General features: G+C 47.2%; 1 protein-coding gene across 1 annotated transcript; it reads left to right on the plus strand.

The window, feature by feature from the left end:
* Positions 1-10,225: 10,225 nt before the first annotated feature.
* Positions 10,226-18,641, plus strand: TEKTL1 (tektin like 1; the record flags this gene model as incomplete). Its single annotated transcript, XM_082651830.1, has 7 exons — positions 10,226-10,795; positions 12,003-12,107; positions 16,684-16,882; positions 17,270-17,436; positions 17,572-17,667; positions 17,756-17,869; positions 18,393-18,641. The coding sequence occupies 7 exons, from the start codon at positions 10,226-10,228 to the stop codon at positions 18,639-18,641; spliced, it is 1,500 nt and encodes a 499-aa protein (XP_082507956.1).
* Positions 18,642-26,496: the final 7,855 nt, after the last annotated feature.

Here is a 26,496-nt window from a genome sequence, read left to right on the forward strand (position 1 = left end):
CTACACAACATCTTGAATATACTTAACATCACTAACTTATGACTTTAGGGACTTCCCTGGCGGTCCAGTGGTTAAGACTCCATACTTCCAAGGCAGGGGGTGTGGGTTCGATCCCTGGTTGGGGAATTACGATCCTGCATGCTGCGTGGCAAAGCCAAAAAATAAAAAAAATAAAAAGAATAAAACTAGCTTATGACTTTAAAATAGTTACAATGGCTATGGTGGTAATCATTTTGCAACATATAAATATATCAAATCAACACATTGTAGGGTTTCCCTGGTGGCGCAGTGGTTGAGAGTCCGCCTGCCGATGCAGGCGACACAGGTTCATGCCCCGGTCCGGGAAGATCCCACATGCCGCGGAGCGGCTGGGCCCGTGAGCCATAGCCGCTGAGCCTGCGCGTCCGGAGCCTGTGCTCTGCAACGGGAGAGGCCGCAACAGTGAGAGGCCCGTGTACCGCAAAAAAAAAACCACATCGTAGACCTCAAACTTGCACAATCTTATGTGTCAATTATATCTCAATAAAGCTGGAAAAAATGGCTACAGTAGTAAACCTCAACTGTGTTTTACAATTTAAAAATCTCTCCTTCTAGTTCATGATTATTTATTCAACCTTAATGAACACCTGTTTTGTGCCCAGCATTGTACTGGGTGGGGAAGCCCAGCACTGCACTCAGAGCTCTATCTCAATGAGAAATGGCCCTGGAGAACTTCCATAACGCCGCCTAAGACACTCTCCGTCCTCCCTTCTTTCTGTGTCCTAGGACATTGACCCTCACGGATCATACCAACAGGCTCCCTTCGCTCTCTGACTTCTGGTTGGATTCTGGCAAGGGAGACCCTTTCAGGAGGGCAGAGGGATGGAGGAGAGTGAGGCCAGGGTATTTTTTCCCTCAGGTTCCTCCCTACACACTCACTGCAGATGTCTGTGCCCCTAGACTGTAGACCGGAGTCCCCAACCCCCGGGCCACTTACTGGGTCCGTGGCCTGTTAGCAACCGGGCCGCCCAGCAGGAGGTGAGTGGCGGGCTAGGGAGCAAAGCTTCACCTGCCGCTGCCCATCACTCACATTATCGCCTGTACCACCACCCGCCACCCCCCCGCCCCGTCCATGGAAAAATTGGTCTTCCACGAAACCGGTCCCTGGCACCAAAAAGTTTGGGGACCCCTACTGTAGACTACAAGTCCTGGCAGGTGGCTCTCTCCAAATTCTAGAAGTAACTGCTCCCTCCTCTCTCTCTGCTTTTGCTTCCCACCTTTCCAGAATGTTCTTCCAGGGATAGACAACTGTTAACCAGGTGCCCCTAGCTCTGTTACTGTACCATCCCATGTGGTTTCCTTGCTGTCTGACCACACCTTCACCAAACTCTCCTCAACTTATCCAGTTTGAGGGTGTATCTGCTTCCTGCTGAGACTTCCTGTCTAGAGAGGTATTTAGAAGAGGCAATAAAAAAATAACCAGGCAATGAGTAGACTGTAGTAGTAGAAGTGTCTTCCGTGGCACATCCAGGAGCTGGGGAGCCCTAACGCATTGCTGACAGGGAAGAGAGAGAAATAAACAGAGGGCAAATTTTTTAAAGACTTTTTTATGATCGAGGTAATGCATATTCATTGTAGAAAATTTGGGAAATGCAAAAAGTGTAGAAGGAAACAAAAAAGTCACTGAAATCCTATTCATAATCATCATTAAAATGTCGATGGGAGAAAAAAGCAACAGAAAAAAAAATGTTGGTGGGTTACTTTCCAAGTGGGGATATGTTTGCCAGTTCAAAATTAGAACCATGCCTATATGTTACAATGTGGATGAGCCTTGAGGACATTATGCTAGGTGAAATAAGCCAGAGACAAAAGGACGAATACTTTATGATTCCACTTATATGAAGTCCCTAGAGCAGTCAGATTCATAAAGACAGAGAATAGCATGGTGGGTGCCAGGGGCTCCGGGGAGGGGGAATAGGGAGTTAGTGCTTAATGGGGACAGAGTTCCAGTTTGGGAAGATGAACAAGTTCTGCAGATGGAGGTTATGATAGTTGCATGACAATGTGAATGTACTTATGCCGCTGAACTGTTCACTAAAAATGGTGAAGACAGTAACTGTTATGCTGTGTATGTTTTACCACAATAATAAAAAAAAGAATCATGTCATTTTGGCAGTTTGTTGTTCTGCCTGTCATTATTATGATTCGTCACTGCAACTTAAGCAATTACCTCTATCTGACATGACCTTGGTGGTTTATTTTAGCTTTTCATTTTCTGCCTCCCCCACTGGATGGGAAGGTCCGTGAGAGAAGGGGCTTTGTCTTGTCACTCTCTTCTCCTGGTTCTTAGCCCAGTGCCTGACACAGAGCAGGTGCTCAGTAAATATTTGTCAAATAACTCAATCAATCAATCAATCCATTAGGAAAGACAGATTTTTCAGGTGGACCCTCACATCCTCTCTCCATCTACCTCCAACCTGCTCTGAACCCAAGGAGGCAGATCTTTGTGGACCATATCAGTGAGCTCCATGCCTCAGGGGATCTGGTGAGTTTGGTTTAAAGGAGGCCCCAGCAGGAGATGAGAGGAAGGTTTAAAGTGAAGGTAGGAAACCTAGAAATTAGAAGATGAGCTCAGACAGCCAGGAGAAGAAATGACTGATTCTCTCTGGTTCTGCATTTTGAGCATTGAAGAGGTGCTTCCAGTGTGCACAGGTGATAGGAAGTGTTATGTAGAGACAGGCCAGAAGTAGTCAGGGGACCCCAGACTTAAAGAGACAGACACCATTGTACTAGTTTCCTAGGGCTACCATCACAAATTACCACAAACTGGGTGGCTTAAAGGAATAGGAATTTATTCTCTCACAGTCCTGGAGCCCAGAATTCTGAAACCAAACTGGTTTGACCCTGGGTTGGCAGGGTCAGGATCCTGGGCCCTGGGTTGGCAGGAACCTTCTTTGCCTCTTCCAGCTTCTAGTGGTTGCCAGCAATCCTTGGCATTCCTCGACTTGTAGGCATCACTCAAGTCCATGCCTCTTTGCTCACATGGCCATCTTCCATGTCTGTGTTTCTGTCTCTTCACATAGTCTTCTTACAAGGACACTAGTCATTAGATTAAAAGCTCACCCTACTCCAGTATAAACTCATGTTAACTAATTACATCTTCAAAGACCCTATTTCCAAATAAGGTCATATTCATAGGTACAAGGAGTCTGAACTTCAACATATCTTTTGGGGAAGACACACTTCAATCCATGAAAGTGGGCAAGGCCCTTCATCTGTCCTGCCTCCCACCTAATTTGGGCTCCCTCATAAGAAGGAGGCTTGGAGGTTGAGCAACCAGAACAGGAATGTCCATGGCAGAAGCAGCAGAAAGTCTTTGGTTGGTCCACACATGAATTAAGTCCAAGCATGGTAGGGCCATCATCATTCAGTCATTCAACAAGTAAGTATTAAGGACCTGCTTTGTGCCAGAAACTGGGCTAGGCACCAGGGATTCAGTGATGACTAGGACAGGTGAGGTCCCTGTCAAGGAGCTGATATTTAGAGATGGAATTGAGAGAATCACAAACTGATGTAGGAGAGATGCAGTACAACATGGCAGTGTGATACTTCAGATGGTCAAGGAAAGGCCCTTTAGGAGGTAATACCTGGACAGAGACCTAAAAGATGAGAGGGAGTAAACCATATAAAAATGCAGGTGAAAAACATTCCAGAGAGGGAAGAATTATTCCAGAGAGGGGGAAAGCAAGTACAAAGACCATGAGATTAAATAAGTTTGAGGAGTCTGAGCACCAGCATGGATTCATGATCCAAGGACAAAGTGATGGGATAGGGGGAAGAAAAGGTAGACCACATGGTAAAGAACTAGAATTCTGTAGATCATGGTAAGGAATTTGGATGCTATTCTAAACTTGAGGCTCATCTCACTAAACCTACCCATTGGTCTTAAAGCCACAGTCATCCTAACCAAATAAGTGATACCCAAATCCACTAATGTGGATGAGATTTTCCAGGGAGAAGGCGATGGATGAGAAGTGAATGGAGAATGGAAATCTAATGTATTAGCTAGCTATTGCTGCATAACAAATTATCCCAAAACTTAGCAGCATAAAACTTAAAACAACACATTTATTACATGGGTGTCTGTGGGTCAGGAATCTGGGCAGAGCTTAGCTGGGTCTTCTGGCTCAGGGTCTCTCAGCAGGCTGCAGACAAGATGTCAGCCAGGGCATCTATCTAGTCTCAAGGCTAGACGGGGGTAGGCTATGCTTCCAAGCTTACTCATGGGGTCATTGGCAAAATTCAGTTCTTCACGAATATTGGACTGAGAGTCTTAGATCCTCAGTGGCTGATAACCAGAAGTTCCCTCAGTTCCTTGCTATGTGGCCTCTCCTTTTCTGAAAGAGTGAGCAAGACAGAAGCCATGATTCTTTATAACCTAATCTCAGAAAGGGCATCCTATCCCTTTCACTATATTCTATTGGTTAGAAGTGAGTCACTAGGTTCAGCCCACACTCAAAAAGAGGGAATTACACAGGGAAGATCAGTGGTGGGGACCACTAGGATCCATCTTCAAGACTGCTTAACTCACCTAAAGAACACTCAGTATTTGAGGGTGGATGGCAGACAACCAGCCAGTGAAGGACCAAGACTAAAGGCAAAAGGGAAGAGTGTGAAAGAGTATAGGGGAGGATATTCAAGTTACAGGTGGTTGATAATTTCAAATACTGCCTAGAGGTCAAGTTGAATGGGATGGAAAAGAAACTAGGAATTGGTCAGTTGCAGGAGGACATTAATAACCTTTGCCTAGTCCATTTCAGAGGACTGATGGGGGCTAGAGACATACGGACCAGTCTTTATCCCTCACTGACCAGCACAGTCAACCACCTCTGCAGGCGGTGACCAGGAAAAACCAGGAAGAACCTCCTCTCCCAGCCTGGGGCTTCCCACAGTCTCCTGACACCTCCCCCAGGAAAGCGACCTCATTTCTCAAAGACAAAACTGATTCTAGGTCATATCCCCCTGGAACAAGAGACCAATTGATGTGATTATCTCCAAGAGAAAGGGGGCACCTGCTAAAAGTAGAACCTGGTGCCCCAGAAGGGAAGACATCGGGGAACCTAAAAAAGGGTTTCTGATAATTACCTGCCAAGATTTCAGAGTGAAGGGCATCTCCATGTAACATTAAAAGAAAAAGGAAAGAAAAGCCAGAAGTTTTAGAAAGTCCTCCTTCATACATTCTGCATTTTCACTCTATTCAATGCAAGGGCAGAATTCTGCTCCCCACTTTGCAGGGCTCATTATATAGAACAGGTGGTCCCACCAAAGACGGCTACAAAAAGGAATTTCTGTAAAGCGTTCTTCGTTATAAAAATCAGAGAGCTAATTTTACAAATATTATTCCCCACTGGCCTGAGTTAGAAATATTTGAGCTTTAGTATGTTGGGAGGAGGGAGATGTATATACCTGTAACTATATATATGGAGGGGGGTAGATAAGGAAATGGCTAGAGTGAAACCAAAACATGTTCAGAACAGTTATCTCTGGATGGTAAAATTACAGATGATTCTTGTTCTCCTCATCATATTTTCTGTGTTTTACACAATGTGCATACATTACTTTCATATCATGAAAATAGATTTATCTGTTAGCTTGAGAAGGTATTTGGGCTTGGAGAGTAGTGAAACATTTTCCCAGCCCTCAACTCATGTATGTAAGTGTTTCTGTAGCATTTTTTAAACTTCATTATTTCTGTTCAGCCACACACAGTTCAATCTCTTGGAGACTGAGAGCCAACACCATCCCTGCTCTGGTTCCTTCCAGGCACCTGCTGTCTTATTGAGTTCATGTTGCTATAACAGTATAACAGACTGGTGGCTTATAAACAACAGACATTTATTTCTCACAGTTATGCAAGATGGGAATTTCAAGGTCAAGGTACTGGCAGATTTTGTGTCTGGTGAGAGCTTCCTGGTTAATAGACAGCTTCTTCTCACATGGTGGAAGGGGTGAGGAAGCTCTCTGGGGTCTCTTTTAAAAGGGCACTAATCCCATTCATGAGGGCACCACCTTCATGATCTAATCCTCTCCCCAAAGCCCCACCTCCAAATACCATCACATTGGGTATTAGGATTTAACATATGAGTTTTGGAAGGACACAGACTTTCAGTCTCTAGCACCTGTCAACCCAGGCTCTGACCAGCAGACTTTGAAAGCAGTGCAGAAGATAGTTCACCTATTCCTAAATATGGGCATGTGTGTCAGGATAGGAAAAAAAAGTGTCCAAAACGGGCCACCAAAGCCAGGAACTGGAGGTGAGTTTTAGAAGTTGATATAGTCAAACTTGTGTTGGAAGATGAAAATGAGGAGAAGTTGGCAGACTGAGCAATGGGCAGTAGTATGCACCAATTTCAATGCTCAAACGATGTAACACACACTAGGAGTATATTGGCAAGAAAGAGGAGAACCAATTAAAAGCCAGAATGGGACAGACCACACCCTCACCCATCGCCCTAATGAATTTCACCAAAGACCCAATTTGGAGCCAAAATCCTCCATATGTAGGTCTGACTCAGGTGTCCCTCGGGTAGCTCAGCACAAACACTGCCCAATAGATGTGCTCCATACACCAGGCAGCAAACCAATCCAGTGAAATCCTCCAGTTAGGAAAATGGAAGCATTAAATGAACAGAGCAAAGGTGGATGGTTGAGTCCAGAATATTGTCCCAAATGAGCTATCTCCCTGGTTCTTTGTGAAACCCTCTCTGCGTGGCCTGGTATTAAAATAGCTCATTCATCTATTTATTCAATTAATAAAAATGAAATGTAAGCACTTTCATAATGATTACTCTGTGTCCATTACCATGCTAAGCACGTCATTCATATTAACTCATTTAATCCATGCCACAATCCTATTATCCTAGTTGACAGATGAGGAAACGGAAGCACAGAGAAGTCAGGTGGCTTGCCCAAGGTCACACAGATGGCAAGTGTCAGAATCATAATTTGAACCCAAGTCATCTGACTCCAGAATCTTGACCATGGTACTATCCTGACTCTAGTGAAGATCTGTTGAGTCAGATACCATTGGGCCCAGGGGCTAATGTGTGTTCTAAACCCGCATTCCTGAGAATCCTTGAAACAAGCCTCCATCACCAAAGGTTACCTACCCCCATTTCTTCCTGGTGGGTGTCCAGCATGGCTGACCTGGGAGCCTTCAGTTTTCCATCTTATTCCTCCCCATTACTAAATGATCCTTTGATTTTGCAAAGCCAGGGTCATTCGTTCCTTTCTCTTCCTTGCGTTTCTCACTCAATAAGAAAACACTTATTCATTCCTTCACTCATGTATTCATTAAATAAATGTTTATTGAGTACTTACTATGAGCCACCATCTGTGCTGGGTGCTGGGTTTCAGTGATATATAAAATAGGCAAGGTCACTGCCTTCATGAATCTCACAGTCTGATGGGGAAGGTAGACAAAGGAGACAAGTAAAACATACATAAAATGTCCATCAATGAATCAATGAGTAAACAAAGTTGCAATATATAAATATAATGGAATACAGCCATGAAAAAGAATGAAGTACTGTTACATGCTACAGCTTGGACAAACCTCAGAAACATCACACTAAGTGAAAGAGGCCCCAGACACAAAATGTCACACAGTGTATGATTAGTTTAAATGAAATATACGAAACCGGCAAATCCATAGAGATAGAAAGTAGATAGTGGTTGCCAGGGGCTGAGGGGAGAGGGGAATGGGAACAAGATTTTATTTGGGGATGATAAAAATGTTTTAGAACCTGGTAGAAGCGGTGGTTGCACAACATCGTGAATGTACTAAATGCCTCTGAATTGTGCACTTTAAAATGGTTAATTTTTTTTTTTTTTTTTTTTTTTTGCGGTGCACGGGCCTCTCACTGTTGTGGCCTCTCCCGCTGCGCGCAGGCTCAGCGACCATGGCTCACGGGCCCAGCCGCTCCGTGGCATGTGGGATCTTCCCGGACCGGGGCACGAACCCGTGTCCCCTGCATCGGCAGGGGGACTCTCAACCACTGCGCCACCAGGGAAGCCCAAAATGGTTATTTTTATTTATGAAACTTTCATCTCAAAAAAAGAAGCAAGTAAAATTATCACAGCATGTGATTGAGGCCATCCATTCCTTCATCCCATGTGTACTGAGGACCTGTTATGTGCCCTGAGCTGTGCTGGGCACCTGAGACGAAGGTTCCTGCTCTCGAGACTCTTGGATTCTTCCAGGGTAGGTGGGGGAGACAAAAAAATTTTTCAGTAAGCAAATAAATGGATAAGACATTTTCAGATAGTAGGGAGTGTTATGAAGACACCATGTAAAGAGACTGTAAGACTAAGGGAGCTGAGGAAGACCTGGCTTAGAGGTGAGACCTTCCTGAAGGACACCAAGAAGCCAGCCAGGCAAAAATCTTGAGAGAAAGAGATTCAGCCAAAAGGGTACCTGCAAGTACAAAGGCCCTGAGGTAGGAACTAGCATGACATGTTAGAGGAACACAAAAATGGCCAGAGAGACTGGAGCACATTGTGGAGTGGACCTGGAGGTGGAAGATAGAAGATGAGTTAGTTCGGGGAAGTGACACTTTTGAGTGAAGATCTCAGATTTTATTCTAGGTACTATGAGATTCACTGAAGGGTTTTTAAGCGAGAAAGTGATGCGCTCTAGTTTAAAACATAGTGCTGACTGTAGTGTGGAGAATGAATTTGGGGAGGCAAGGGAGGAGGGGGTAGACAGGGAGACCAGGTGAGTGAGAAATGATGGTGTGAATGAGAATGAGAATGCCGCTGGTAGCAATGGAGGAAAAAAAAGATCATATCGGAGATAAGTTTTGAAGGTAGGACAGGCAAAACTTGCTGATGGATTGGATGTGGACACAAAAAAATTAAGGAAGCTTCCTAAGATTTTAACACGAGCAACTGGGGTGGATGGTGGGCTAACTATCAAGTCAAAGAACACTAGCAGAGGAAAAAGATCAGGGAGATTAATCAAAAGTGTGGTTTTGGACCTGTCGAGTTTGAGATGCCTATGAATGGCCCAGATAAAGATGCCACTGCTAGAAGGAAACAAACGAGGTGATGTGATGGAGAATTATGGGGGAGAGATTGAGGGCAACTGTCTCTTTTTCTTCCCCAGACTCTGAGAGGCTTCCTATGTTGGAGGAATTATACATCATGTAACTCTTGGTGGGTGGAAACAAAGTCCTCCTTCCGCCATAGAAACAGGAAGTTCAGACATGAGTCACTTTCCTAGCTTCCCTTGTAGCTCAGGCATGATCATGTGACACAGGCTCAGGCAATTAGATGCAGCCACCTTGGACCCTGGGAACTAAGGAGGCAAAAAAGCAGGTACTATAGAGAACTGACTCAGTTGCTGGTCGCAGTAACAGTGCCGCTCCCAGGGACAGCCAACCAGCAGCTGAGATTTCTGCAGTGGTTGCCATGGTGTCCTCAAGAGCCACCACGTGTCTTTGTATTTTTTGGCTGTGATTCTGATCGGGAAACCATCTTTTCCTTTGCTGTGGCTTGCACTAAAAATCCTGAGTGATGGGAGAGAGTAGAGCTTAGATATTGCACTAAGGAAAGACTCCTTTAAGATGGTAATATTTGAGGCTTCCCTGGTGGCGCAGTGGTTGAGAGTCCGCCTGCCGATGCCGGGGACACGGGTTCGTGCCCCGGTCTGGGAAAATCCCACGTGCCACGGAGCAGCTGCGCCCGTGAGCCGTGGCCGCTGAGCCTGCGCGTCCGGAGCCTGTGCTCCGCAAAAGATGGTAATATTTAAGCTGGGTTCTGAAGACTGGAAAAGAGCCAGCCATGGGAAGGAGGTGAAAAGGAGTATACTACACAGAAGGAACAGGAAATCTAACGCTTTGAAGTGGGAAAGACCTTAGCATGTCCTCAGAGCTGGAAGAAGGCCCGTGTTCCTGGAGGGTAAGAAGCAACAGTGAGGGGCTGGCTAGATGAGGTCGGTTTTCTCAAAGAGCCAGGATTCCAAGCCACCTCTGCCTGGCTCCAAAGCAGAGTCCATCCAACCCTTCCCTGTAGCCTTTCCCCTCCCCCACTTTTGGAACTCTGCCTGCGCTGTTGCCACGGTCGTCATAGTGATGGGTGCTCTGCTTCACTCACTCTTCAGGCCAGGAAGGAGTTGCGTGTCGTTGGGGGTCCCTGCCTCTCCTGGAGAGGACCTCGGGCCAGGCGAGGACCCCAATCAGGGACCATGCCCGTGTTGATACCCCCGGTTGAGCACAGCCAGGACACGCGTGTTGGGCCTCCAGCATGGCGCGAGGCGACCAAGGCCTTGACACAGAAGGCGCACCAGCTGACCGACCGCTGTGGGCGAGAGGCGGTGACCATGTGGCAACCCAAGGACAGCGTGCGGGACCCACACATGGCGCGCCACCTCGGCCGGGCCGCCTACATCCTGCCCTGGCGCTTCCGCGTGGAGATGCTCAAAGGTGGCAGCACCATGGAGAAGCCACCGCCAGGTGAGGGCGTTACGTTGTGGAAGGGCAAGATGAAGCCGCCTGCCTGGAATGCGCGCCTGCCGCTGCCCATGCACCGCGACGCGCGGGCCCTGCAGACGGCCGAAGTGGTGCACGCGCACGCTCGTGGGGCGCGCCTCACTGCCGCCCGCCTCAGCCGCGCCCAGCACCAGATCAATGGGCAGCTGCGGTTGCTGCAGCGCCAGCGGGAGGCTACCGACCACAGGCTCAGCGAAGTGCGCAAGGCCCTGCTTATTAACCAGCAGAGCGTCAAGCTGCGGGGCTACCGGCCCAAGTCTGAGAAGGTGGGACCACCATTCCCCCCAGCTCAGTCGCAAAGACTGAGGCCTCCGCTCCCAGATGCTCTCAGCCTGGGCAAAACCCACCCTATAGAGAGAACTCTCCAACCCGTCCCAGCTCCATTGAGTGAGACCACAAGAAAATACCCCCAAGATGGGGTGCCTTTGTTCCCAGCGCCAGAGGCGGAGATCCACCCAAAGAGATGAGATTCTCAGGCCCCTTGCCCCAGAGGGGGAATCTATCCCAGTCTCCCAGCCAGGGAGAGGTGGGACCCTTGAGTCAGACTAGATGAAATCCTTCCCAAAGAGTAAAATCTACAACCCCCAGCCCAGACATGAAATCACTCACCCAGTCCCTAGGCGCAGAGGGTGAGACCCTCCCACAGGCATGAGACCCTCAGTGCCCCAATCCCACTGAAAACACACACAAAGCCCCCAGCTGAGCAGAGTGGGTGATGTCCTGGTCCCAACCCAGACGAAACTCCTCAAAATGCTTATTTTTAAAACCCTAACCAAAGTCCCCCACCAGCCTCAGCGAGTGAGAACCCCTCCCGGGGCCTCACCCAGGCGGAAAGGAGCAGATTTTGCGTCAAGATTGAGACCCTTGGACTCCCAGCCCCTGCACCTGAGACTTAAGCCCCTAGCCAGGGGGAAAGGGTGAGACCCCTAGTCCCAGCCCTGGTGAAATCCTCCCCCTAAAGTGAAACCCCAGACCCCCACCCCAAACGGGGAGAATATTCCAGCCTCCCTGGGGAGAGATGAGACCCCACCCACAGGGTGGGATTCCTAGTCCCAGCCCCCAGATCCAGATAGTAAGACCTCAAGAAGGCAAACCTATGATGAGACTCCTCCACTTCTAGCCAGGGAGAGAAGATAAGACCATCACCAAGGAAGGGGGACCCTCAGCCCCAGAAAGTGGTGATAACCTTTCCCCAGGTTAAGTCACTTCCATCCCAGCTCACTGGGCTCCTACCTATAAAAAGGGAGAAGCCCCCAGCCCCGCTCTCTAGAAGGTAAGACCTACCCCAAGTGAGAGCCCCCTAAAAGGTAAAGCCTTCTCAGAGAGTGAGATCCCCAAAAGGCGAGAGCGCCCCCAACTCCATTCCCCAAAGCCAGAGTTTATGAGGTTGGCAAACCCTCTACTACTCTGGAAGGAGAACTCTCCCTCCAGCCCTCTCCCAAAGGTGTGAAAGATTCTCTCCTTGTTTTCCAGATCCCTGACAAAGCTGACAGTATGCTTACCTGGGAGAAAGAGGAACTAAAGAAGATGAAGAGGAAGATGGAGGAAGATATGGAAAAATCAGAGGCCCTGCTCAAGGTTGGGAATACCTGGGCCCACTTTAAGGGAGCCGGAGGGGGACCCTTGGCCACCTAATGGGCAAACTGCTCTAACCTTGGGGACTGTAGCAACAGCAAATCCCTCAACCCACACACCCGCCCCGCCCTGACCTGACATTCACTGTATTTCCACTTTATGAAAGGGAAAGACTGGAGCTCTGAGAGATGGAGTTGGGCCTCAACATAGCAATGAACATCCCCCTCTGTGCCAAGCCCTGTGCAGTCATTAAGTCTTTAAAATCCTCCTGTGAAATAGAACTATGATCCCCTCTTTAGAGATGGGGAAACTGAGGCTCAGAAAGACATGGCCTCACCCAAGGCATGGAGCTAGCCCGTGGTAGGGCTGTGGTTTCAGCTCAGGTGTCTTTTTTTTTTTCCAGCTTTAGCAAGATACAATTAACAAATTTAAATTGTGTATATATTTAAATGTACAAATTGAGGATTTGATATACGTGTACACTGTGAAATAATCACCATAATCACCTCGTGTGTGTGGTGAGGACACTTAGCAAATTTCGATTATAAAAGACACTATTGCTAACTATAGTTACATTAGATCCCCAGAACTTAATCATCTTGCATAACTGAAACTTTGTACAACTGGACCAACATCTCCCCATTTCTCTCTCCCCTCAGCCCCTGCCAACCACCATTCTACTTTCTCCCTCTCTGAATGTGACTATTTTAGATTCCACATATAAGCGAGACCTTTCTGCATCTGGCTTATTTCACGTAGCATAATATCCTCCAGGCTCATCCATGATGTCACAAATGGCGAGATTTCCTTCTTTTTTAAGACTGAATAATATTTCATTATATATTATATATTATTATATACTATACTATATTGATATCTACATAATTTATTAATTATTAATATATTATTATTGCTATATATTATTAGTATAGTAATAGTATTAATATAATATAGTAATATTGTTATTACTGGTAATTACTACTATTATTATATTACTGTATTATATATTATATAATATCACATTTTCTTTATCCATTCATCTGTCAACAGACATTTGGATTGTTTCTGTGTCTTGACTGTTGTAAATCATGCTGAAATGTACATGGGAGCTGTTTCTCTTCAAGGTCCTCATTTCCTTTGGATATGTACCCAGAAGTGGGAGAACTTCCTCATGATTTAACTCAGACGTCTTGAGCTCTTTACACTGTACTATGTGCTCGTCTCTGTCAGCTCCAGCCAGTGATGGTCTCTCACTGAATCCTACTCTTGCAACAAGGATTTCCTTATGAGATCACTAATGGAGATGGGAGAGTACTTATGTTTCATGGAGCCTGTGTGTACTTTTGACTCTTCCATTTGACAAATATTAATCCAGTACCCTGGTGTCCCAACCACCGTGCCTGGCACTGGGGACAAAGTTGTGAACAGTACAGAACTGGCCTTGCCCTCAAGGAGTTCATATTATAGGGGCATTCAAAGAAGGGAGCGGCCAGGGTTGGGAGAGCGGAGTTGGGGGAAAGGACTTAGGAGCTGGTGCACCTACTGTCCGTGGTGCTGAACCTTAACTGCACTCAACCTACGGCACCCCCAGGCCGCTGTCATGTTCCTTTAAAGCTGGTGATCCTGAAAAATCCTTCAAGGAAGTCTGAAACAGACAAGGGAGAAGACCCTGTGGCCCCCTTAGGGAAGGGCTTGCAAGAGAGAAAGGGAAATTGGGAGTTGGGAAAAGACAGACAGATACAAACCCAGGAGAAAAATGCTCACACAAAATAGACGTGTTTCAACTTAAAATCATGAACTCAGATCTCAAACTGACACTCAGAGCTTTCCCAGAGATCTCACCATGTGTCTCTAGAAGGCTTGCTGTCCCACTGTGCAAGTTATTTCATACCTTCTCTTCCTTCAGATCTCTCCAACTCCCTGCTCTTTCTTCATTCTCAATGAATGACCCCAATGCATGGAAACCACTGAAGAAAACTTCGCTCATTTTTCCTGTGCCAGTCCTATAATTCTATCTACCTGCCACACCTACCTTCTCCCCTTCTACTGCATCATCAATATTTTTTTCTTTATTGGATCATTCTCACCAGTGAACAAATGGGGGGTTATCCTTTAATGGATACAGATCTATCTGGGATGGTGAAAAGTTCTGAAAATGGACAGTGGGGATGGTTGCATATTGTGAATATACTTAACGCCACTGAACTGTACACTTAAAATGGTTTCCTTGGCAAATTTCTATGTCTATTTTACCACAATAAAAAAAACCTCTTTTGATCCCATGCACCCTTTCAGATAATCCCCATTTCTCTGATTCACTCACTATCCAATCTTGTCTGCACATGCTGACCCTCTCACTTCCTTTGGTCAGGAACCGGATCATTTTCCCCACTGTATCCCTGCCACCTGGCACACTGCCCAGCATACAGGAAGGGCTTAATGAATATTTGAATTCATTAATGAATGAAAGACTTTTAAAATCCATTTTTTTACCTAAATGGATGAATCTCAATGATATGGTATTCAGCAAAAGAAGCTGGACATTAAAAGTACAGACTGTAGGGCTTCCCTGGTGGCGCGGTGGTTGGGAGTCCGCCTGCCGATGCAGGGGGCACGGGTTCGTGCCCCGGTCCGGGAGGATCCCACATGCCGTGGAGTGGCTGGGCCCGTGAGCCATGGCCGCTGAGCCTGCGCGTCCGGAGCCTGGGCTCTGCAAAGGGAGGGGCCCCAACAGTGAGAGGCCCGCGTACCGCAAAAAAAAAAAAAAAAAAAAAAAAAAGGACACACTGTATGATTCCATTTATATGAAGTTCTAAATTTCAAAAGCTTTTTCTTAAAGAGTCAGGTAGTAAATTGTTTAAGGTTTGTGTGCAATACAGTCTCTGTCACAATTACAGATGGTCCCCAACTTACAATGATTCAACTTATGATGGTGCAAAAGTGATACACATTCAGTAGAAACTGTAATTCAAATTTTGAATTTTTATCTTTTCCCCGGCTAGCAATATGCAGTACAATCCTCTCTCAAGATGCCGGGCAGCAGCAGTGAGCCACAGCTCCCAGTCAACCACTGGGTAAATAACTGACACCCTTATAGCCATTCTGTACCCAGACAACCGTTCTGTTTTTCACTTTCAGTACATTATTCGATAAATTACATGCAATATTCAATGGATACACTTATAGCCATTCTGTGCCCATACAACCATTCTTTTTTCATTTTCAGTACAGTATTCAATAAATAACATGAAATAGTCAACACTTTGTTATAAAATAGGCCTTGTGTTAGATGATTTTGCCCAACTGTAGACTAATGTAAGTGTTCTGAGTATGTTTAAGGTAGGTTAGGCTAAGCTATGATGTTTGGTAAGTTAAGTGTATTAAATGCATTTCAACATACTATTTTCAGCTTACAGTGGGTTTACTGGGATGTAACCCCGTCGTAACTCGAGAAAGATCTATACTTAATTTGGCCAGTGGAGCACAGAAACAGCCAGAAACAATATGTACATGAATGAGCACGGCCATGTTCCAATGAAGTTTTATTTACAAAACCGGATGGCCAGTCCAAAGTTTGTAGTTTCCTGAGCCCTTCACTAATCTACTAGGCACCTTAGTGGGAAAGAGGTACAGGGCATCAAGGAAATTTCTGAGGTGATGGCAATATTCTACATTTTGATGAATGTGGTGTTTATATGGATATATATATGAAGTCTTCTGGTTTTTTTTGTTTTTGTTTTTGTTTTTGTTTTTGTGGTACGCGGGCCTCTCACTGTTATGGCCTCTCCCGTTGCGGAGCACAGGGTCCAGACGCACAGGCTCAGCGGCCATGGCTCACGGCCCTAGCCACCCCGCGGCATGTGGGATCCTCCGGGATCGGGGCACGAACCCGTGTCCCCTGCATCGGCAGGCGGACTCTCAACCACTGCGCCACCAGGGAAGCCCCAAGTCTTCTGTTTTAATATGACTTTCAAATAATCACAAATATCTAAGGAATGCAATATATTTTATAATAGTGGCAGTAGGATTTGGGTAGGGATGGGGGTCCAGATGCAGTAGAGCCTGGAAAGAGGAACTCTGAAGACAGCTGAGGGTGCTTCATACTGAATAGAAAAGAGGAAGGGAGACCTGGAGACTAGGGATGGGGGTGGGATAAGCCCTGAATGCAATTGAGGAGAAGGGATGGCACAAGAAGACCAAAGTGTAGGTACAGCTAAATACCGCTCCACTTCACAGATGGGGAAATTGATGGGGGAGGGACTTTCTCAGGTTCCCAGAGCAGAGCCAGGCACAGGACCCAAGCAACTAATACTGGGAACAGGAAAGCTGCCACCAGCCCCTACTGTTCCTTACTCCCCACCCGGGGACCACTGAAGGCTTCTGGACAGAGGCTGAGAGTACTGCGCATCTGAGCTTCCACTTGAAAATGGGTTGCTCCTTTCCGGCTGCAACGAGAACTGGAGAAAGTCAATTTGGAGGCAAAACACTTTGCAGCCACTAGCTGAGAGATCGCGAGTCACTTCCCCCAATCTCCCAGCTTACAATTGACCTCTGCCTCTCTCTCCTTCCTCACTCCCAGACCCTGGCCTCCTGCCGCGACACTCTGGTCTTCTGCTGTAAGGAGAGGCTCCAAGCTGCGGAGCTAATGAACCAGCCGCTGGACAAGATTCTGGAGCAGGCCGGCCGCCACTCTTGGGTGACCCTCTCCCGAGTTCCCACCCCGCGCACTCAGGGCCTGAAAACCCCTCCTCCAGACCCTGTGGGCACCTATACCCCAGGTAAAACTCCACAGAAAGGAGTCCACTATAGTGGGTTTCCTCAGTACTCACCTCTCTCCCACTTCTCGGCTGCCGCTTTCCCCGGGTAACGGCCCCCCTCGACCAAGAGAGAGGGGTGCCAGTCTCCAGCAGAGCACACGTTCTTGATTAGCTCTTTCCCCTGTGCACTACTGCTTCCCACACTCCGACTCGTTCAGTCACTCCCTGATGCTACTCATACGAACCCCGCTATTGGCCCCTCCCCTGGACTTTCTCCCAGTCCATCAGTAAAGCCCCCTTGCCCAGGGCCCACCACCACCTGAGAATAGAGAGGGGGATGCAGAAAGCCAGGGTTGGGAAAAGGAGACCCTGACACCCCACACACATCCCTCCTCCCCACTCCGTCAGAGTGCGCCACGGCGCTGTACGAAGCCAAGCGACTGTTAATGGAGTCCAAGGACACTTTGCTAGATATGGCAAAGAACGAGGAGGACATCCGAGAACAGCTACAGCAGATCAGCGACCACGTGTGCGCCTCGCTAGCGCAGAAAATGCGCGAGACCTTGGAGCTGAAGGTGGGCCCCGCCGGCGCTGCTCTGAGTTGGCGGCTGGAGGCTAGGATGCTATAGCACCGATGAGGGAGAAGGGGGACGCAGGAGGAGAGGGGACAGGAGGCCGATGTGATTCTCCCTGTGCTCCCACCCACCCAGGATAGACTGAACATGACCTTAGGACTAATGAGGGCCACTATCCACCGGTGCACGAAATTCAACCAGGAGATGTGCGTCACCCGCGGCCTCGTCAAGGTACGGTTTGGGAAAAGGGTCTGCGGGGATGCGGCCAGGGGCGTCAGGTAGGCTCGGCCTCACGGCTCTACACACCACACTCCGCCAGGGTCCTCTGTCAAAAAGTCACCTGGAGACTCGAGAGAAACTGGACAGACCTCTGGTTCGCATGTATCAGAGACACGTGGGCACCCAACTCCCGGAGGCCACGCGCCTCGCCCAGGTAAGCCCCTGTCCATTCCGCGTCTGCCCTCCCTCTCCAGGCGCGGCCCTGCCCTGGTAAGACTCGTTTCTCAAGCACACTTAGCCCAGGTAAGACCCCCTCACTCAGGTCTGTGAGTCCTTCAACTCCTCGACCAGAAGGATGCTCTTCAATACCCACACCTGTCTCAAATAAGTTCCCTCAACCTCTGCTCCACCTCTATCCAAGGTCCGCTCCTCCCCGCAGCTGCAGGTGCATCCCCTCCTTCATACCCGCCCTGTCACAGGTTCTTTTCCAAGTACATTCTGGCCCAGGTGTGTAACTCCCAACCCCATTCGAGGCTCGCCCCTCCTGGCTGTGCTCCTTCCCAGGCGAGGCCCTTTCACACACACACCTGACTCAGATGTGCCCCCCATCTGAGGCCCCTCCCCTCTTCAGCTGTTGTCCTTTCACATGCACACCTGGCCCAGATGTGTCCTCGCATCCCAGATAGCGCCTCGCTGGGGCTCGCCTGTTTCTCAACACGGCCCCTCCCCGTCCCCAGGGCACTGACAAACTGCAGCGCCGCATCGCGCATGTGGAAGAGAACCTGAAAGAGCTGCTCTCCATGCGCAAGAACGTCGCCTGGAGCTTCAACTGCAAGAAGATCGGGCAGGACGTGGACTACAACGTGGTGCGCTTGCGCCTCCGCCAGCGGCACCCCCACGTGTTCTATGAGCAGGCACAGCGCCTGGTCAACGACTGGGACCCACGCACGCCACCACGCGCGGAGTCCAGCGTCGCCCGCAAGTGACAGGCGCACCGTAGCCCCAGTCGGCCCCAGCCCAGCGGCCCTCCCTCTCTCCTGACCCAACCTCTCTCCAAGCTCCCTCTAGCAGAATGATAATTTAAAATAACCTAATAATTACCACTTATTAGGCACCTACTGGTCACTTACCCTATAACACTTTATAGGTCGTGTATCCTGGAAGTTAATAGAATGGATTTGGCCACCATATTTCCAGGGCTCAAATCCTGGCTCCCTGATTTCAGATTGTGTGGCCTTAGGCAAGTCACTGTTGCTCTCTGGCCTCAGTGTCTCCAACCTGTAAAATGTGGAATTACAGCGTTCACCTCGAAGCCTTGTCATAAGGATAGAGGAGTTCATACATTTAAGACCTATAGAATAGTGGCTGCACATAAAATATCTTCAACTGCAGGTGAATTGTTCTTCCCATTTTACAGTTAAGGAAGGTGAAGCACAGTGAGGTTAAGCAGATGCCCAAGGTCATGCAGCTAGTAAGTAGAAGAGATGGAATTTTAATACCTAACTCTACAGCCTGCTCTCTAAGCAGACCTCGGATTCTGCCTTTATTGACAAAACACACACACACACAGGGATGAAGCTTCCCCTGGAGCTCTCTCTAGTGGAGGTTGTTTATATTCCCAGACCCCAAGCAACTCCAGTGCAGAGGTGGAATTGAGCCCTCCCTGCTTCCCATTGCCCTTTTCTCCATTTACCCGGGGGAGGGGTTACTTCAAAATTCACAGCATCCTTTATTAAGCCCCTATAAAGTGCCAGGTTCTGAACCAGGTGCTGAGAGTGCAGCAGTGAGCAAGGCTTACATGGTCCCTGCTCTCAGGGAGCTCACAAGTTGATCAAGTGCAGCCAATATCTTCCTGTTGGATGCAGCTCTAGTGTGGTCTCCTACAGGAAGCCCACCTGACTGCACCCACCCGTTCAGGCATAGTTCAATTTCTCCTCTCTGTTCTCTTGGACGCCCTCCCATCACAGAACTCTTCACACCAAGCTGTGATAATCATCTGCTCTCATAGAAAGATTCCAGGGTGTAATGTACATAGAATAAGTGGTGTTCATTCAAGCCACAAATATTTCCCAAGCAACTGCTTCATGCCAGAGACTGTTAGGTGCTGGGGATACAGCAAGGACCAAATCACACATGATTCCTCTCTCATGAGACTGGCCATGCATGTGCTAAAAATCACCCTCACAAATATTATCCTTTTGGCAAAGTCACATGGTCACAACCGAGCCCAGTCAACATTTTACAGAGAAGGAAATGAGGTTCAGGAAGGTGAAATCATTTGCCCAGGGTCATAGAGCCAGCAAGGGACAAAGGATTTAAACCTGGGTCTGAATCCATGCTCGCTCTCTATTTTTTTTTTTTTTTTTTTTGCGGTACGAGGGCCTCTCACTGCTGTGTCCTCTCCCGTTGCGGAGCACAGGCTCCGGACGCACAGGCTCAGAGGCCATGGCTCACGGGCATAGGCACTCCGCGGCATGTGGGATCTTCCCGGACCGGGGCACGGATCCGTGTCCCCTGCATCGGCAGGCAGACTCTCAACCACTGCGCCACCAGGGAAGCCCCATGCTCACTCTCTCTTACTCCAGACTATAAGCATGGATGGGCTCACCATAACAACCGAGTGTAGATGGAGCAAATTATGCTCATTTGACAGGAAAATACACAGAAAAAAGGGAGAGCTGCGTGCCCAGGGTCACAGAGCTGAGGAGTAGGGCTGGGGGTTCAAACCAGCAGTATCTGACTCAGAGTCCTTGGGCATCACAGCCAGCTCCCTTATCTCAAGAGGGACTCCACAGCCTGGGGACCATCAGGGGTTCCCTAGGGTTCAAATTTCCCTGGGATTCGAATTTCCCTGGGAATGTTCTTCAGGCACTTCCTCCCTGTACCCATCAGGATGCCAACAGGAAGCAGACAGCCCACACAATTTGAAGGAATTTTAACAAAGAAACAACAGCTGATCCCCATGACTCAGAGATTCTGTATTTGTGAATTCACCTAATTCACTAAAATTTATTCGCAACCCCCAATACCGTGACACTTCCCCCAGTCATTTGAGAGCATGCACAGAGCAGTAGAAGACTTTTGCGTCTGGACCACACAATCCCAGAGGGTACAGCAAGGCAAAGCTCTGCCTGCCTGTTTCAGGTCTCATCCCTAAACAAGCGTCCTTTCCGAGTCTACTTTTTGGCACTTTTTTTTGTATTTTTGGGCTTTTCGCTCGTGATCTCACTGTTTTAAACAGCTCCAAATCATCATGCCAAAGTGCTGTCTCGTGTTCCTAAGTACGAGAAGGCTGACACGTGCCTTACAGAGAAAATGCGTGTGTCACACAGGTTCGCTTCAGGCATAAGTTATAGCGCTGTTGCCCTTGAGTTCAATATTAATGACTCACGTTAACGTATAATATTTTTATTGAACAGTATATAATTAAATAAGTCATCTTTAAGCAGAAACACACATAAGACAAGGTTATGTATGGATCAGTTGACAAATACGGGACCAGAGGCTCACAAGAATCTACTTTTTGTGTTTCTCCTGGGAGTGACGGTTCAGTATTTGGGCAACTTTGTAGACCGTAACCTCCATGAATAATGAGAATGGACTGTATTTGCAGAGGTGTAGGCAGGATATAGGGAAACCTCAAGGGATAACACAGTACCCAAGGTGTTACTTATTGTGAGGGGCCACATTTGCCACTCGTAAGTATGAAGGGGCAAGGTGGTCAGAAGGAGAAAAGTACTGTCTGGTGTTCTTAAGCACAAGAAGGAAGGAAATGCCATGTGGATGCCGGGGGAATAAATGCCTCTATCCCCTCTTCCTCTCTTGGCCACTGTTCTCTAATGGTCAAAACAAAAGAGAAAGGGAGCCCATTGGCACAGTGCATCCATCCTCCTGGGGTATAGAGTCATCACCACCCTTCTGACTTTTGAGCCCCTTCCAGGTCCTTCCTGGGCCTGGGGACTGTTCCCTTTGTCTGCATCTTTGTCCACTCATCTTCCCCAGAAACCTTACATGGGGATGCAAACCTTGCATGCAATGCCTTACCCTCTGGGTTGCAACCTGCCACCGTCATCCTAGCTGACACAGACCCGGTTTGTCACCTCGGCTCACCCAATATTCCCCAACAGCATTTGCACAATCCCCTCAGTTGCCTCAGAGATGAGATTTTGGCTGCTTCCCCTAAGTCGAGCTGTGGGCACCCAGGGAGCCTCTCAGTGACACTAAAAGGTGAATGTCCTCATCCCCATGTTAGAGATGAAGAAATAGAGCAGTGGCAAGACTTAAAATGCCACCCAGCAAGTGAGGGGTTAAGTCTGGACTTTTAAAGGTGTGGGGATGTCCCCACATGGGGATACTGCACTGCCCCCAAAGAATGGTCCAGGTGTCATTTGCATGAGAATACCTACAGTGCCCTTCAATGATACAGATTCCTGGGCCACACTCCAGACCTACAGAATCTGAACCTCAGGGGACAAGGTCTAGGATTTGCATTTCTAATGAGTCTGATGCAAGCCATGTTTGAAATGCATTCCCTCCCTGCTGCCAATTTCCCAGGGCCGATTTCTGCATTGGCCACAGCAGACGCTGGTGGAGGGGCCCACGAAAATGTTTTCTTTTTAATTTCTTTTAAAGTCAGAAGAAACATATAGCTATATAAAAATAAGTATATAATATATAATATATTTACACAATGTACAATATAGTATGTCATATGATATGATTATATAAAATATTATATATATTTAAATTATTAAAATTATAACTTCAGCCTGGATTATATTTATCTTTATACCAATGCAGGATTTTTTTCAATTTTTTAATTGTGGTAAAATACACTTAACATAAATTTACCATCATAACCATTTTTAAGTGTCTGGTTCAGTGACATTAAGGACATTCACACTGTTATGCAACCATCACCAGCCATTCATTCCTCTTTTCATCTTGCAGAACTGAAACTCTACCCCCATTAAACAATAATCCCCTATCCTCACCTTCCCCCAGCCCCTGGCAACCACCTCTCTACCTTCTGTCCCTATGGTTTTGACTACTCTAGTGACCTCATATAAGTTATACAAATGCAGTTTTTAAATGATTTTTTAGGGACTTTCCTGCTGGTCCAGTGGTTAAGAATCTGTCTTGCAATGCAAGGGACGCTGGTTCAATCCCTGCTGGGAGAATTAAGATCCCACATTCTGTGGGGCAACTAAGCCCACACACGGCAACTACTGAACCCATGCACCACAACTAGAGAGCCCGCATGCCACAACTACAGAGCCCATGCACTCTGGAGCCCATGCACCACAACTACAGAGCCCGTGCACTCTGCAGCCCGCGTACCACAACTAGAGAGAAGCCAGTGAACTGCAATGAAGAGCCCACGTGATGCAATGAAAGGTCCTGCATGCCACAGCTAGGACCCAACAAAGCCTAAATAAATAAATATTTTAAAATAAATAAATTTTTTTTAAAAAATAATTTTTTATCCTTTTTTACAGAAGAAGGGGTCCATGAAGGTGAAAGTTCCTCAGGCCCATGAAAACCATAATTGGGTTCTGCAACTTCTCCCTTGGACACTGGGTGCATCCCTGTCATTCATTTAGTCACTCAATCGACATCGTTCAGTAGCATTAACTGAAGCCAGCCACTATGCTGAGAACTAGGGGGTAGTTTTTGCAATCAAACACCCTGTTGATTTTATTCCTAATAATTTTGAATCCATCTATTTTCCTCTATCCCCTGCCCCACGTATCCCCTTCACCTTCCAGTTTAAGGCACCATCAGCTCTTGCCTGGATGGTCCTACAACCTCCTAACTGGACCTCCTGTTGCCGTGTTTCCCCATAATACACAAACGCATCTCAGCCATGGCTTATAACAACAGACAGCTATTGCTCACGGTTCTGAAGGCTGGGAAGTACAAAATCAAGGCGGCAGCATGGTCGCATTCTGGTGAGAACCCTCTTCCTGGCTCATAGCAGGCACCTTCTCACTGTGCCCTCACATGGTGGAAGGGGCCAGGGAGCTCTCTGGGGTCTCTTTTATAAGGACATTAATCCCGTTCATGAAGCCTCCACCCTCATGATCTAATCACCTCCCAGAGGCTCCACCTCCTGACTCTATCATTTTGGGGGGCTAGGATTTCAACATATGAAGCTGGGGGGGGAGGCACAAACATTCAGACCATATCAATCTGACCTCACTACCCGCTCCTCCCCAATCTCATGCAACTCCCCCACTGTATTCTGACACCTGGCGCTTCAGTCAGTTTTATTTCTGTGTGAGCTTCCTATTGTCGCTGTAACAAACTACTACAAACTTAGTGGCTGAAAACAATGCAAATTTAGATCTTACAGTTCCGGAAGTCATAAGTCCAAACTGGATTTCACTCGGTCAAAATCAAGGTGTCCACAGGGCCATGATTCCTCTGAAGGTTCTGAAGGAGTACCCATTTCCTAGCTTTTTCCTGCTTCTAGAGGCTGCTTGCACTCCTTGACTTGTAACCTCTTCCTCCATCTTCAAGGGCACAGCAGCATCTTTAAACCTGACACTAACTCTTTGCTTAGGTCATTCTATCTTCTTCTGCTTCTGACCCTCTTGCCTGCCTCTTGTAAGGAAACCTGTGATTACACAGGACCAACCTGTGTGATGCAGAATACTCTCCCCATCTCAAGATCCTCAGTCACATCTGCAAGGTACCTTTGACCAAGTAAGGTGACATATTCACAGCTTTGAGGGATTTAGACATGAACATCTTTAGGAGAGGTGGGGGAAGTGAGCATTATGCAGCCTACCACAGTTTCTTCCACGCTTCAGACTTTCTTTTGCCCCCAAGCATTTACACACGTTACTCCCTCTGCTTAGAAATTCTCTCTCACAGTGGTATATGAGTGAATGGAAGTTATACTCATTCTGCCATGCATGTAGACAAGTTTTAAGAACATTGGTTATAAAGATGTCTCTAAGGCTGCTACCTGCAAGCTGCATTGGGAACAGTGTTACATCAGTGAATGGAACTTATACCCATTCTGTCGTTCATGTAGTGTTTAAGAACACTTGTTATAAAGATGGTTCTAAGAATGCTACTTGAAGCTGCATTGAAGGGGAAAAAAGGAAAGAAAAGAAAAGAAAATTCTCTTCCTACCCGTTTTCCTGTCTAGTACCATCAGTTTCCCTGGTTCCACAGACTAGATCAAACCCCTATATATACATTTCCATAATACCCTGCACTTTTCCTTATCATTCTTGTCCCATTTGTGTGTGATAGTCTAGTAACTATCAAGCCCCTGAGGTACTGCCTTATTTTTAGAGCTCTTGGAAGCAGACCTGAAAACAAGAATTCAAGTGTAAGAAATTTATCTGGAAGGCAATTCGAGGAAGTCCCAGGATAGGAGCATGGCAGTGGTGCAGGAAAAAGAAGGCAGCCAGTAACAGGTGTTAAACAAATTACCATCATGGGCAACTGAGGCTCAGTCCTGCTGGGGACCTCTCAGAGACTGTGGAGAGCACGCATCTCAGAGTTATTCCAACCAAGGAGCAAGGAGGCTGGGGTACTTATCCATCCACTCTAGTCAGTCATAGATTGAGGGCTGCGCTTCTGGCCTTTGCATGGACCAAGCAAGCTTCAGTGGCCAGAGATAGCCTTCAGGCAGGGAGCTGAAGGGGCTAGCAGTTGGGAAGGCCAGTGTAGTATGTGTGGGGATGGTGCCAAGGAGATATGGGTGTGGCACCAACATCTGTTGCAGGGAGGGATGTTATCTGGCTTACCCCTCCGTATCCCCAGTACCAGGCACATAGCAAACGTTGGGTAAATATTTGTTACATGAATCAATGAACAAGTGGAATAACTTAAAGTTTGCAGAGTGTTTCTATGTGTGTTGCCTTAGTTAATTTTCAGTTTTAGAAATATAAAGATTTCCTTGTAATTAGCTGGTTCACCATGACTCTGCTAGCTCCTGTATTATCTTCCCAGTTTTCCTGGAAAATAAGAGACTGGCAGAGGAAGCAACACAGCATCGGCTGGGGAGAGAGGCAGACCTGGGCTTGACCCCTCCTAGCTGTGTTACCTTAAGCAACTTGTTTAACCTCTCTGAGCCTCAGTTTTCTCTTGTGTAAAACCATGATAATAGAATTACTTCTCTCACCAGGTTGCTGTCAGGACTCACTGAGGTGATACTGTATGTCAGTTACCCCAGTGCCTGATAGTAGGGAGGTCTCCATAAATAGTAAAAACTCATGTACTTTTTTTATTATTGAGGGGAAATTCATATGACTTAAAATTATCCATTTTAAAGTATACGATTAGGTGGTAATTCATTGAATTCACAAGCACCACCTGTATCTAACTCCAAAACATTTTCATCGCCCCCAAAAGGAGAAATTGTATCCTTTAACAATCATTCTTATTCTACTCCAAGGAAGATCTTGCTGCTTTGCAGAGATGTCCAACCATGAAGGGGAGGGGTTAATTTTGTGAAGTAGTGAGTTCCCTGACACAGAAACAGTCAAGCATGGACTAGAATTTGCCAGGGACATTGTACTGAGGAGAGTCACACAGGACTAAAACAGTAGTTCTCAACAAAGTTCTCAGTAGTTCTCTGTTTTGGGATAAAAACAGAGATTCTCAACTAAGAGCAATTCTGGCCCCCAGGGGACATTCAGCAATGTCTAGAGGTATTTTTGGTTGTCCCAACTAGGAGGTAAGAGGTAGGGGATGCTCCTGGCACCTATAGAGCCCAGAGGTGCTGCTAAGTGTCCTACAGTGTAAAGGGCAGACCCCCACCATGGCATAGAATTATGCTGGCCAAAAACAGTTAACCATGTTAAGATTGAGAAACCCTGA

Source organism: Grampus griseus (assembly GCF_964374135.1).
Source record: "Grampus griseus genome assembly, chromosome: 3".
NCBI classification, from domain to species: domain Eukaryota; kingdom Metazoa; phylum Chordata; class Mammalia; order Artiodactyla; family Delphinidae; genus Grampus; species Grampus griseus.